The sequence below is a fragment of the Helianthus annuus genome, chromosome 16, assembly GCF_002127325.2.
Source record: "Helianthus annuus cultivar XRQ/B chromosome 16, HanXRQr2.0-SUNRISE, whole genome shotgun sequence".
NCBI lineage: Eukaryota > Viridiplantae > Streptophyta > Magnoliopsida > Asterales > Asteraceae > Helianthus > Helianthus annuus.
Genome location: NC_035448.2, coordinates 37,440,847 through 37,453,692, shown reverse-complemented (window position 1 = coordinate 37,453,692; position 12,846 = coordinate 37,440,847). Strand labels below are relative to the sequence as shown.

The window sequence follows — 12,846 nt, the reverse complement described above, 5'->3', positions numbered from 1 at the left end:
CTTTATTTGCAAATTAGTGTAATTTTAGTCAAGTTAGATATACACTTAGATAACATACATTCCACAAACTCCCTGTGTTCGATACTCACTTACCACTAGCTACTTAGTTGTAATTGGATTAAATTTGATTGTGACCACGACATCACGTCAGGAACCAGCCTTCTTCTTCACTTTTTCTCAAATTTCTCTCAACTCCGGTAAGTTTTCACTCTAATTCTTGTACGTTTTTTGATCATTGCGTGAATCTACACCTTTCTATCTTTCAAAACTTGATTTCTAACCGTGAAATCACCAAGATCTAAGTGTTCTTGGGTGATGTCATCATAGTGTTCTTGAAGAACACCACACTTTGGCCTCATTCAACTATGAATAACTTAGATCTGACCGGTTTCCACATAAACAAACTAAGATTTGTAAGAATCTTAACATTTTTGGGAATAATTTCCAACTTTCTTCAACCTTTTACACCCGAAACCTTAAAACCGGTAGAAACGGAGCTTGAACCGGCTAACTAATCGTTCTAACAAGTTAAGAGGTTCAAGATTCGGATTCTATGTACAAGGTTCACCGACGATGGGTTAAACTCTAAACCGACGTTCCGAACCGTTCACCGGCCGGACTTGGGTGATTCCTGTCCGAGCCGAAGAAACGAGTAGGAACGGAGGAAATCATAGTTCAACTCGTTATCAAAACTACCTCGATATGACAACAAGTAATCAAATAGCCAAGTGTTAGACGAAAGGCCGACCAGGTCAGAAATGCTGGTCGAACGGCTAGGCTGTTCAAACAGCCCAGCCGATCGGACATGCCAGTCAATCGACCGGGCCAGCCGATCGGCTAGCACATGGTCTCACACTTTTCAAACTTTATGAAGTATGCTATTGACGAAGTGATGTTCAATCGAGTATGCCACTCGATTGGTAAACATTACTCTTCGGATCATGAGATACTATGCTTCAACACTTAATTATTTGTACAACTCGTTCGTAGCAGGGAATGCCAGCCGATCGAACAGTCTGTTCGATCGAGCGACATCCTGTTGAGAATCACTTCAAAAGTTCCCAGCTGATCGGTTAAGCCGGCCGATCGAACGCATCGATCGACCTGAAAGGTAAGGACATTTTTGTGTTCTCATATACTACAACGAAAAATTCAAAAGTTCAAATCCTCAAACACAAACACACCATAGGAAGAAACAATCCACTCGAATGGCCCAGCCGATCGAGCCTGCCGGCCGATCGAACAGGACTGTCCAAACGGACATACCAGCCGATCGAACAGCCCGTTCGATCGAACCTACCGTTCGATCGACCAGCCTATTCGATCCATCCACATTTGTTTACATTTCCACGTTACTCATTGTTGTGCTATCGAACTATTCAGGCTAACCCTACTCTCAGCGCTCCCTTCAATCCATAATCAATCACTGTGAGTATACTCGATCCCTTTTTGCTTTTAGCACTTTTGGGTGTTACATACGTTGCTTACATCAAAACACAAATGATCACACTACTCAAACTATTTGAACGCTAACCAATATGCATGTATTACGTGACTTAATGAATGCTTGTTGATTGTGTTTACACGTGGAATGCTGTCTACCTGCCTTAACGACGTAGTACTATAGTTTGGACTCAGCACCCGTTCACACGGGGGTTGTTAAGGACAATTACTTGCATGGATTACGGTGGTAATCATGTATTGCGAACCGTCTCGGACGGTCAATCGCAGTCATTGGTATCGATAGGTCCATGTCGATAATTAACATGCTTCGTTTTCCTATGTGTACGTGCTGGTTATGCGTAAACTATTCAAACTCTATATGCTATTATCAAACTTGTATGCTCACCTTTACATTTTATGTATTGACTTTATTTTAACGTATGTGACAGATATTTAGGATGCTTATTTGCTAGGAAAGCGAGGCTAGAATAAGTTTCTAGAAGCCCCCAACAAATAGTTGTCTGCCGAGAACAAGCGTCTGGGGCATAGTTGTCTGTAGATCTTGTCCTCTGGCATTACAGCCAGAAAGTCAACAGAATAGGGGTCTAGAAGCAGATAAACAATTGCTGTAATAATATTTGAATCTGAGTTGTCGGAACAAAATTTCTTGTTTGGATGATTATCTGTAATGACATGTTTGTTTATTCGGGATACGGTATGGGACGTATCTTTAACTGGATTATATAAATAGTTAGTATGGAAACTTCTGAACAATCTGTTTCGCTCAGTGCCATGCCCCGATGATTCCGCCATCGGTTGGGGTGTGACAACATTCCTTTGTGAAGCATACTTAGCCTACTAGGGTTTTGTAGACGCGATGTCTTTAACCCCCCCCCCCCCCCAATTTGTTTCACCCCCCAACCGATGGCGGAAACATCGGAGTAAGACGAAAACAAATCGTTCAAAGCTTCATAACACTAAATTGTGACAATAGTTAATAATTCAAATTTCATAAATTACTAAACGTTATATATTGTTCAAACGAAACCAAACATGATCAAATTGTATCAAACATGAAACAAAATTCAAACCTTGTTTATTACTAAGATGTGTTTCTAGGTCCACCCTAATCTTGTTTCTTCAATAGCATCGTCTATCAACCTGCAACATGTATTAAAATAAAGTTCAACAAATATGATGGCGAGTATACAAGTTTGAATACATAGCATAATAAGAAAATGTTTAAGTAGTACTCATATCCAACATGATAAATGCATACAAGTTACTAATACGCTGTGCGGGTGTAAACTATATGTCAAACTAGAGTTTAACGCAATCGTGTTTACCCAACATCGCTATGAAGAGGGTGTAATGTGTTTTATTTAACAATACCACAAGTATACGGGCGGGACATTAATCCTATAGTGCTATAAGAAAAGATATTTGAGAAAGCCCTCGTTCAGTGACATGCAACAAATATTGGAACATCACGCAGATTATCATGGGCTACCCGGGATGCTAGGTAGTTTAGATTGTATGAAATGGCCTTGGGAACTTTGTCCAACCGCATGGCAAGGCGCTCACACGAGTGGATTTCACGGGATGCCAACCATCATGCTTGAAGCGGTTGCGTCCCAAGATCTTTGGATATGGCATGCGTTCTGCGGTATGCCAGGTTCACATAACGATATTACCATCATAAACCACTCGCCTCTTTTCAATGATCGGTATGCCAGCCCAGCCACGCCCACCACACCCCTATGTGAACTTGGTTTTGTGTATTGAGTGCCCATATCCACGTGTCAACCCATGCCCCAAACCCCCGCCCCACCATACCCCACGGTCTTAGAGCATTCACATCCATTTCACCATATTTTCACCCTAAATTACACTAAAAAATACTATATTTTCTCTCTCATTTTTAATTAAATAATATTTTTTATACCTTTATCATTACCTTTTCTCTCTCTTTCACTCACAACCACTTTCAAAATATATTAAAAAATTTTAGAGGGTGAACAGTATCCCCCAAAATATACAGATGAATAGTAAAATTTTCTCTCTCCTCCACTCACAACCACTTTTTATACTTTTACATTATAAAAACTTCACACCCATAATTTGATGGAATGGATATGAATGCGCTTAGACCGGTGGGTATGGGGATCAGCACAGGGCCGTCCCCCCCTTTAGGTCAGTCACACACCGCCCCCTAGGGGCCGTCCTCGGCACTTCCGTCACAATTGTAACGCCGGAGACGGGGCAAGCTGGTGGGTCCCCCATGTGCCTTCTCTCTCATCCTTTATATATATATATATATATATATATATATATATTAATATATTATTAATGATGGGGTAGTCTTGGCTAGTCCCCACACCCTTAAGTAGTCCCCAAGAAGAACATCCTCCTCGCGTGATTACGTGTCGCCTACGTGGCGGGTAGTCTCCAAAGAGTAGGGCTGCAAACGAACCGAACGAACACGAACACGGCCTTGTTCGTGTTCGTTTGTTAAGGATTTCATGTGTTCATGAACAGTTCACGAACACTTACCGAACGAGATTTTTTGTTCGTGTTCGTTTGTTAAGGAAATGAACTTGTTCGTGTTCGTTTGTTAATTTAGGTACCGAACACAAACGAACGTTCATGAACGCACACAGACGCAAATGAACACAAACAAACGTTAATGAACATAAATAAACACAAACGAACATATATTTACTTTCGAAGATGATCATAACAAAAAAAACACCAAGTAGATCCACCCAAAATATACCAAGCTAATTATCCAAACTTGAGTAGCTTAATATATATTATTTATAAACATAACTAACACAAAGTAGTGTCTCAAAACTTCATCTTAAACTTCAAGTCTCCATTTAATCCACCAAAATAACCTTGAGATCGTCTATAACCAAAATAAACTTGAATTCGTCAAACCATCATCAAGTAAGCTCAACACATATGGCATAAACAAACAATAAAATATAAGTTGGGCCATACAATATAATATAATATAAGTTGGGTAATAAAATAAAATATAATATATATATATATATATGTATATATTCCTATACACAAACGAACAAGAACATACAAACGAATATAAACAAACGAACACAAACGAACGTAAACGAACACGTTACCGAACGTTCACGAACACAAATGAACGAACATGGCCTTTGTTCATGTTCGTTCATTTAACTAAACGAACGAAATTTTTTGTTCGTGTTCGTTCATTTATTAAACGAACGAACACAAACGAACTTCCCGTCGAACGGTTCATGAACTGTTCGCTGAAAGTTCAGTTCGTTTGCAGCCCTACCAAAGAGACTATCATCACTAGGGGTGTTCAAGATCGGATTATCCGCTTTTCGGATATCCGAAAGTCGGATATCCGATATTTTCGGATAGTAAATATTGATATCCGAATCCGAAATTTCGGATATCCGATTTTCGGATATCCGAAATTTCGGATTCGGATTCGGATACCCAAACGGATATCCGAATTAAAAAAACAAAAATTATGTTTCATGCATAAAATTAAATTTAGACCTGTATTCAACACAACCAAGCAAATATTCAACACAACCAAGTTTCTAACATTGAATATAATAAACATTCAAACTTAAACAATTCAAATTTCAAATAATCACAAACATTCAAAACCGCTATTTTCATGATTTGGGTGGATAAATAATGGCTATTTTCGTGAGATTCAAAACCACACCCCAGATTGTGAGATTAACCACTTTTAAGTTGCCTACATGCTGTTCGATTCACTGGAAAACCGCAGCAGCCACGACCACCGTAAGAACAACCAATTTCAACTCTAGATGTGCTAACGACGACCCAGATCTACTATTGTTTTTGCCGATCTCGTAAAGATCCGGCTAATCGCATCTGTAACACCTCAGCAACGTCACCGTCGGGAGGGAGTCACGACGCCGGCGGTGGTGGGTAGGAGAGGGCGACGGCGTGGAAGAAATAAAGTCAGGAACCCTAGTTTTCTTCTTTTGAATTTTGCGTGTCTGAATCTGAATGATGAATGTGGCATATGATATTAGGGATTTAGGGTAAATGGGTTGGATGGGCCGATGGGTAAATGGGTAATGCTCTAATGGACTATTGGACTAGTGGCCTAAATGCCTGATGGGTGTAGTATATTAATAAAAAAAATTAAGTTTTCGGATTCGGATAATCCGATTATCCGAAAAATTTTAAAATTAACATCCGAATCCGAATCCGAATTTTCGGATTATCCGATTTTCGGATATCCGAAAATTCGGATATCCGAAATTTCGGATATTTCGGTTACGGGTTTTCGGATATTTCGGATTCGGTTTCGGATTCAGATTTTTTTGAACACCCCAAATCATCACCCTTAGGTAGTCCCATTAGATCCATCCCACTTGAACCATACTCTCTCTCATCACACATTCTCTCTCCTCCTCTCTCTCTCTCCGATCGCACAAATCCAGATTCTTCTCTATCTCTTACAAATCATCACGCTTCCTGTTCATCTTCTTACAAATCATCAACGAATAAACTTCCACTCATTCACTGATCAACACACAAATCAAGCAAAAGTTCTTCAGGTGAACTCTTAATCTCTCAATTTCAATTTCTAGGGTTTCGTTTTGTTTCTGTTCGTAATCGATGTTAGACTTAATATTGAAGCATACTTGTTCGGTTGATTTATGTGTCTTACGACGTTCGGATTATATACATAAGATGATTTCTCACTTTTGATTTGTTTTTTCTTTTGTTTATTATACTTGTGCTGTGAATTTATGATATCTGGGTGTAGATAAGGTGTTCGACGTTATGCCTGTGTGTGAAAGTTAAGGGTTTTTTTTTTTTTTTTTTTTTTTTTTTTTTTTTTTTACGATTTTGGTAGTAATACGTTTGATCTGTTAAGTTATTAATGATTTTAATTCATTTGAAATTGTTGCAGTTGGTACTAAGGAACACTCAACACCTGCGGTCAAAGGTACGTCAACATCCTACTGGAAGGTAAATAAACTCTTTTTCCTGCACGATTATGTCCTGGAAACATTATATACTAAATCAACACACAACTATAACAACATATTTCATGATATTGAATTTTCATATTCTGTGAGAGTCACCTACGAGAGTGATCCGTAAAAGGGGAAAACTTCCTAATGGGTGCTTCCCTATCGTATTTAAAATACTAATCCTGGTTCATATCCCCCAGAATTAAAAATTTAATTTAACATTTTAAAAAACATCAGTTTTAACATTTTCAAATTTGAAAAAAAATAAAAAATAATTCGGCGGCATGCAGAAGATATTTAGTTACTAGAATTTAAGGGCTGCAAACTCTACTTTTCATTTGACGCTTGGAGATTTTGCACATGATCTGTTGTAGGGAAAAGCTCTGGAATACTTGAAGATTGGACTTGATTCTATAAAGTCAGCGACCGAGAATTTTGCTGAAAAATATTTCATTGGGTCAGGCGGGTATGGTTAGGTGTATAAAGCAGAACTTGAACATTTGATTCCGGTGCAATGAAAGGAAATTGCGAATCAGAACCACCGAGGAGATGCAACACTGTAGCTATAAAATATATCTTAAATAGAGAAGACACACAAGGAGAACAAGGATTCTTTACGGAAATTGAAGCGCTAAGTAGTTGTATGCATCTTAATATCGTATCTCTTTTTGGCTTCTGCTATGAGCGTCCTCATATGATCCTTGTTTATGAGCATGTTTCAAGGGGAAGCCTTGATGATTATTTGGGTAGCGAAGGAAAGATGACTAATCTTACTTGGGTGCAACGAAAAAAAATATGCATTGGTATTGCATGTGGATTAGATTACCTTCATACAACTGTGTACAACAAATAAAAGATAATCCACCGTGACATAAAGAGTGCCAATTTCTACTGGGCGAGAACTGGGAGGCAAAGATTGCTGACTTTGGACTCTCCATATTCCACCCACTTGATCACAAAGCGAGCACTATCAACGCAGCCAAAGTTACAGGCACACAAGTGTACCTGGACCCAGACACAAGTTGAAAAAAGAATCTGACGTTTACTCTTTTGGGGTGGTGTTATTTGAGATCCTGTGTGGAAGATTGGCTTATGATCCGGTATACACCAACGAATCTGAAAAAGGTTTTGCACCCATTGTGAGACAACTTTGAGAAAGGAACAATAAAGGAAATTATAGATCCCAATTTAAAAGAAGAAAATACCTTTACACTAAGTAAAGGACCCAATCAAGATTCTTTAAATACGTTTGTAACAATCGGGAATAGATGTTTGGTAGAAAAGCAAGCCGAGCGTCCAACAATGAAAGTCGTCATTGAGGAACTTATGAAAGCATCAAACTTTCAAGTAAGTCCAAAAAATGTTACTTGTTTTCTTCTTTTCGTGATCTCGATCTCTTGTAATAATTAGTGCGGTTTTTCATTATTGTATTAAAAGAAATGTGGACTTGTGATGCGATAAAACTATATCTACGAACGTTTCGTTTTTTCCTAATTAATTCTTAACATTTACATAAGTTCGATTTACTTTAAAATAATTCTCAAAATGATTAACATAATTCACAGGAAACTCACAAGGACAGCCTCCGAATGTCACTTGAAGACATAAAATTTGCCACACAAAACTTCGATGATGAAAATTTAATTGGACATGGAAGACTTGGGAAGGTTTATAGTGGAGAAATTCTACGTCCTAATGGACCTACTCCTATTGCTGTAAAGCGGCATGATGCGGAGTTTGTTCCGGGAGAAAGAGAATTTGTGACAGAGCTGGAAATTCTTTTTGAGTACAAGCACACTAATATTATCGGTCTTGTAGGCTACTGTAACCAAAACGAAGAAAGAATCTCTGTTTATGAGTATGCCATAAACGGAACTCTGGATAGGCATTTGATAAAACCCAGTCTTACATGGATGGAACGACTTAAGATCGGCATTGATGTTGCAATGGGGTTGGATTTTCTTTACGGAAGTGGTACAACACAAGCTTTTGTAATACATGGGGATATAAAATCATCTAACATTCTATTAAATGACGCCTCGCTTGCGGTATGCGCATATAATGTATATATGTGTGGGCCATCTGGGGGCAAAAGTGAAAGTGCACTAATTTTAACGTTATTTTACTAATTTCGTGAAAATAATGTTAAAAGCTGAGGACGGTTAATCATGCACCATGTGGTGGCGTTGATAGCTGAAAGACAAAAGGGTACATGTACTAATCGGTCTTTGTCCCGATTGATGAGTGTTATGTGCCTTATGTCCAAGGCTTGATGCAAAACTACTATCGAGCTGGGGGTCTCACTGGAAGCAGCATCTTTATTCCTACGGGGTAGAGGTAAGGCTGTCTACATCTTACCCTCCTTAGACCCTACCTTTGCTTTGCTATTGGTGGGATTTACCGAGTATGATTATGATGATAACATTCTATTAAATGGTGATTGGAAGGCAAAAATTACGGATTTTGGGTTGTCCATAATAACTGTTGTGTGTAACGAATTTGACTTTGTGGTCGATTATGCTTCCGGCACACCTAGCTATTGTGACCCGTTTTACATGGAAAGGTGTTTCTTAACGAAAGAATCTGATATATATTCGCTTGGTGTGGTTTTATTTGAGATGATGTGTGGAAGATTGGCCATTTTAAAAGACCATAAGGATGAACATAGGAGATTATATGGGTAAAGTTCTTGTACAAATAATCTTAACATACTAAACATACAAATTGAAGGAAAACTCAAAAAGAAAAGGTGGCATTTTTGTAATTATCAATAACTATCAAAGTTACTCTACAAATATATCTAAAAAAACCTAACCACTCCCCCCACCCCCAAAAAAAACCTAAAATGCCATCTTGGTTTTCCTTCAATTTGTATGTTTAGTATGTTAAGATTATTTGTATTTGATCTTTTGCCGAGATTATATAATTTTTTATATCTAGCTCATAGGTTTTTAGCATCCCTTATCCAAAATATAGCTATACATAAGGTTTATATATGATTTTACCGACATGTACAAGCCAAAAAACCTATTGTACGCATAAAACAACATAAAAACACCCAAAGTACATAAGGCGCGTGCCTCAGACCTCAAAAAACCCAAAAAACTGCGTTTTTCTTGCGCTTTAAAACCCAGATTGTTAGATATTTTTTATTATATTTTTAATGATAGTATATTTCTCGATGACATAACAAAATGATAATGAATTTCCCCTTTAATTATATAACTCTCTATAACAGGAGGATTTCGAAATATGGGAGGCCAAACTGCAAAGTGACTACAAAGAAATAATGCGGATGTTGAAACTGACTGACGTCTACTCAAACACAAGTCAAAAGGGAAATTGGCCTGTAATAATCCCACCTAGACCTTATTGGCCATTAATAATCCCACATCAGAATATTCCCCCCACTAGTCCCACCTTTCAGCTATTTTTCCTACAATGGTCCCCCGTTAAAAAAAGTTAACGGAGTTAAGCTTTTTTCCAAATTACAAACAGATTTTTTAAGGCTTTTGATCAGAACGATGATACGAATCCATTAATGTAAAACTTAATTCGAAATGGTGCTCTAAGTGACTTGATTTTGGTTAACTAGAAATTTAAACACCCGAATTGAAGAGCCATTTTCATCGTTTAGAGCACTGTTTCGAGGCAAATTTTACATCAATGGACTCGTATCGTCGTTCTAATCAAAAGCCCTAAAAAATCTGTTCGTAATTTGGAAAAAAGCTTAACTCCGTTAACTTTTTTTAACGGTGGACCATTGTAGGAAAAATAGCTGAAAGGTGGGACTGGTGGGGGGAATATTCTGAGGTGGGATTATTAATGGCCAATAAGGTCTAGATGGGATTATTACAGGCCAATTTCCCCAAGTCAAAAAGATCTCTACCACATGTTCTCCAAAGGAATCCTACTTCAAAACGGAAAAATGGTAATTACCTTCATCATTCTCTTGTCTGAGTCATTTTGTGCATCTTTTGTGTCGTTGGCTTACAAAATCCTTTTTATTCTCATTATCTTCATTCGTTCCGTTTTGTGTAATAGTGCTTGTCACAAGGCAGCAATGGAGAAATAAATGAAACAGTATCAGCAACAAAGTTTTCGTATGGAAACCACAGTTGTCATAAGTGGAGATCTTTAAAAAAATCAAGGTACTTACCTTTCTATAGTCTATTAAAGCTCTCTTATTTATCTTGCAATGTAAATTTTAAGGTTAAATATATTGTCTTTCTTTTTATTTTCTGTTTCAGTTCATTCTTAAGAATGTAACTAACTATGTTGGGCTAATCGGGTTTGTTCACCGGTCGTGGGTCAAACCGTTCACGGGTTGCGGGTTAAGAGAATAACTATTCCATGGGTAAAAGGGTCAATTAAGGCTGTTTTGGATGTGGGAAATCTCGGTGAAATTGGCTGCATGTTTATATTAATTTGGCAAATAGTTTTGACCGAGTAAATAGGAGAAAAAGCGGAAGTCATGAGCATGCAGTTACGTGGGTTGTTTAGCATGTGTTTTTATTTGTTTGTTTCAATTATAAATAGAGTCAAGTACCTTAGTTTAGATCTCCAACTCTTGTAATCAGTTTTCATCTAATACAAAAGAGTCGAACCAGTTTGGGTTCTAGTGTGTGTTAACCAGGGCCTGAACCAACAGATTATTAATCTGGATAAAGACAAAACACAAATAAACTATAAATGAACATCCAACTAAAGCAACGTAGTCAAGATCAATCCCTTGGGACAATGTAGAATGGGATACTCCAATGTTGTCACATCACAAATTATGTTTATGCTAAAAATATGTAATTATCTAATTGGTCATATTTTCAACAAACAAATGTGATGCTTTAATTAAATATTTTAATTATGAATATGCTAAAAATATGTAATTATTTAATTGGTCATATTTTCAACAAAAGAAATGTGACGCTTTAATTAAATATTTTAGTCATGTATATGCTAAAAATATGTAATTATGAACTTCTGCTGAAATAGGACATATTTTTATTTCTTTTATTTTGGGATAGAAAGAATATTAATAAAAAAATGGACATGTTTATGTGACATGAGAATAATTGGTGTGAAAAATTTACTCTAAATCTTAAATTTGCAGATTTCAAAGAGTGATGAAAATAATCAAGACTAAAACTCAATTCTAACTCCAAATGTGATTTATGGTGCTCACCTTATCTTTAAATTTTGTGAGCCAAGAAAATTGTCAAGTAAACTAATGTATGTCAACCTCAAGTGCCAAATGGGGAGTGAAACCCTGCATGCATATTTTGCAACATGCGGTGATGAGTGGATGATGATAGAATTGCGCCGATTCATACCTCACAAGAAAGATGTTGATTTGGAGGTTCTACCTGAGAGCTTATCCCGATATTATTGTGGAAGTGGTGCAATCTATGTCAAGGCATCCATTTTCAAGCCATCGGATTCTGTGCAACAAGTGTCAGTTGATTATGATGAAATAACACAACTAGAAGATGATTAAAAGGTTTGTTATTTTGAAAAAAAATATATATTTATATAAAATTGAATATCTCTTATTGTCCGATGATAATGTAGTTGTTAAATCTTATGATGAACAGTTTTTCCCCCTAAGCAAAACCAATGAAAAGACATGTCACATGCTTCCAGCAAAGATGGTTTTATACGAGTCTTCTAATGTGAAGTGTTACAATTGGAAATCTCTTGCTGAGCCTGAATCTATGTTAACGTACAACTGTTAATAAATGTAGATTTGTAGAAGTGGCTGAGCTTTTATCACGCCAAGTATTTCGGATCAAATGCAAGATTGAAACCCAAAACTTGTCGACAGATACAAATTATGCATGTCATCTTGTATTCAAGCTATCACAAAAATGTCATGGTTTGCAGGGTCCGGTGAGGTCTACTCTTTAAGAAAAACAAAGAGTTTAATTTTTTTTTTCATTATTTTAGATCTCCAAGTTTAGTAAACTTACACGGTAATGAAAGGGTACCAAAGCTCAGAGAAGAGGGATTAATGAAAGTTATTGTGTGGGAATTCAACTCAGGTAACGAGTTCATTGATATGCTCATGTTCCTATGAATTTGAAATTCATATGTTATGAAGGAACCATGTATGGTCTTATTGTATATGGCATTGAATTTCGACCCATATGAGGTTATAGAAAGAAAAGAACTTTGATCATGTAATGTCCCTAATATTTATTTGTTACCTTGTACATAACACTTTCATGAAAGGTAACTTCCCGACTCGGTCTTGATCGTCTTCCTGTTTTGGTAGGGACTTGAACCCACGACCACCACGTGGTTAAAATAAAAGCAATGGTAGGGACTCCAATAACCCTTGGTTGAGAAACTCATTTAACTAAATAATTCAGTCTGCTTCGTAGCA

The 12,846-nt window shown here is 37.1% G+C and overlaps 1 protein-coding gene across 5 annotated transcripts; it reads left to right on the top strand.

Moving 5' to 3' along the window:
• The first annotated feature begins 5,839 nt into the window (after positions 1-5,839).
• Positions 5,840-12,707, top strand: LOC110908861 (receptor-like protein kinase HERK 1). Of its 5 annotated transcripts, none has more exons than XR_004883773.1 (8): positions 5,840-6,041; positions 6,401-6,459; positions 6,839-7,811; positions 8,030-8,801; positions 9,703-10,395; positions 10,509-10,615; positions 11,710-11,961; positions 12,056-12,707. XR_004883773.1 is itself a non-coding variant. In XM_022153858.2 (4 exons), exons 3-4 carry the CDS (start codon positions 7,767-7,769, stop codon positions 8,591-8,593), a joined length of 609 nt encoding a protein of 202 aa, XP_022009550.1. In that variant the 5' UTR covers positions 5,841-6,041; positions 6,401-6,436; positions 6,839-7,766; the 3' UTR covers positions 8,594-8,977. The 5 variants fall into 5 exon arrangements, 2 of the variants coding, with proteins under 2 accessions (XP_022009550.1, XP_022009548.1); XR_004883772.1 differs by having other exon boundaries at positions 11,575-11,961; XR_004883774.1 differs by lacking the exons at positions 11,710-11,961; positions 12,056-12,707 and adding an exon at positions 10,715-11,082.
• Positions 12,708-12,846: the final 139 nt, after the last annotated feature.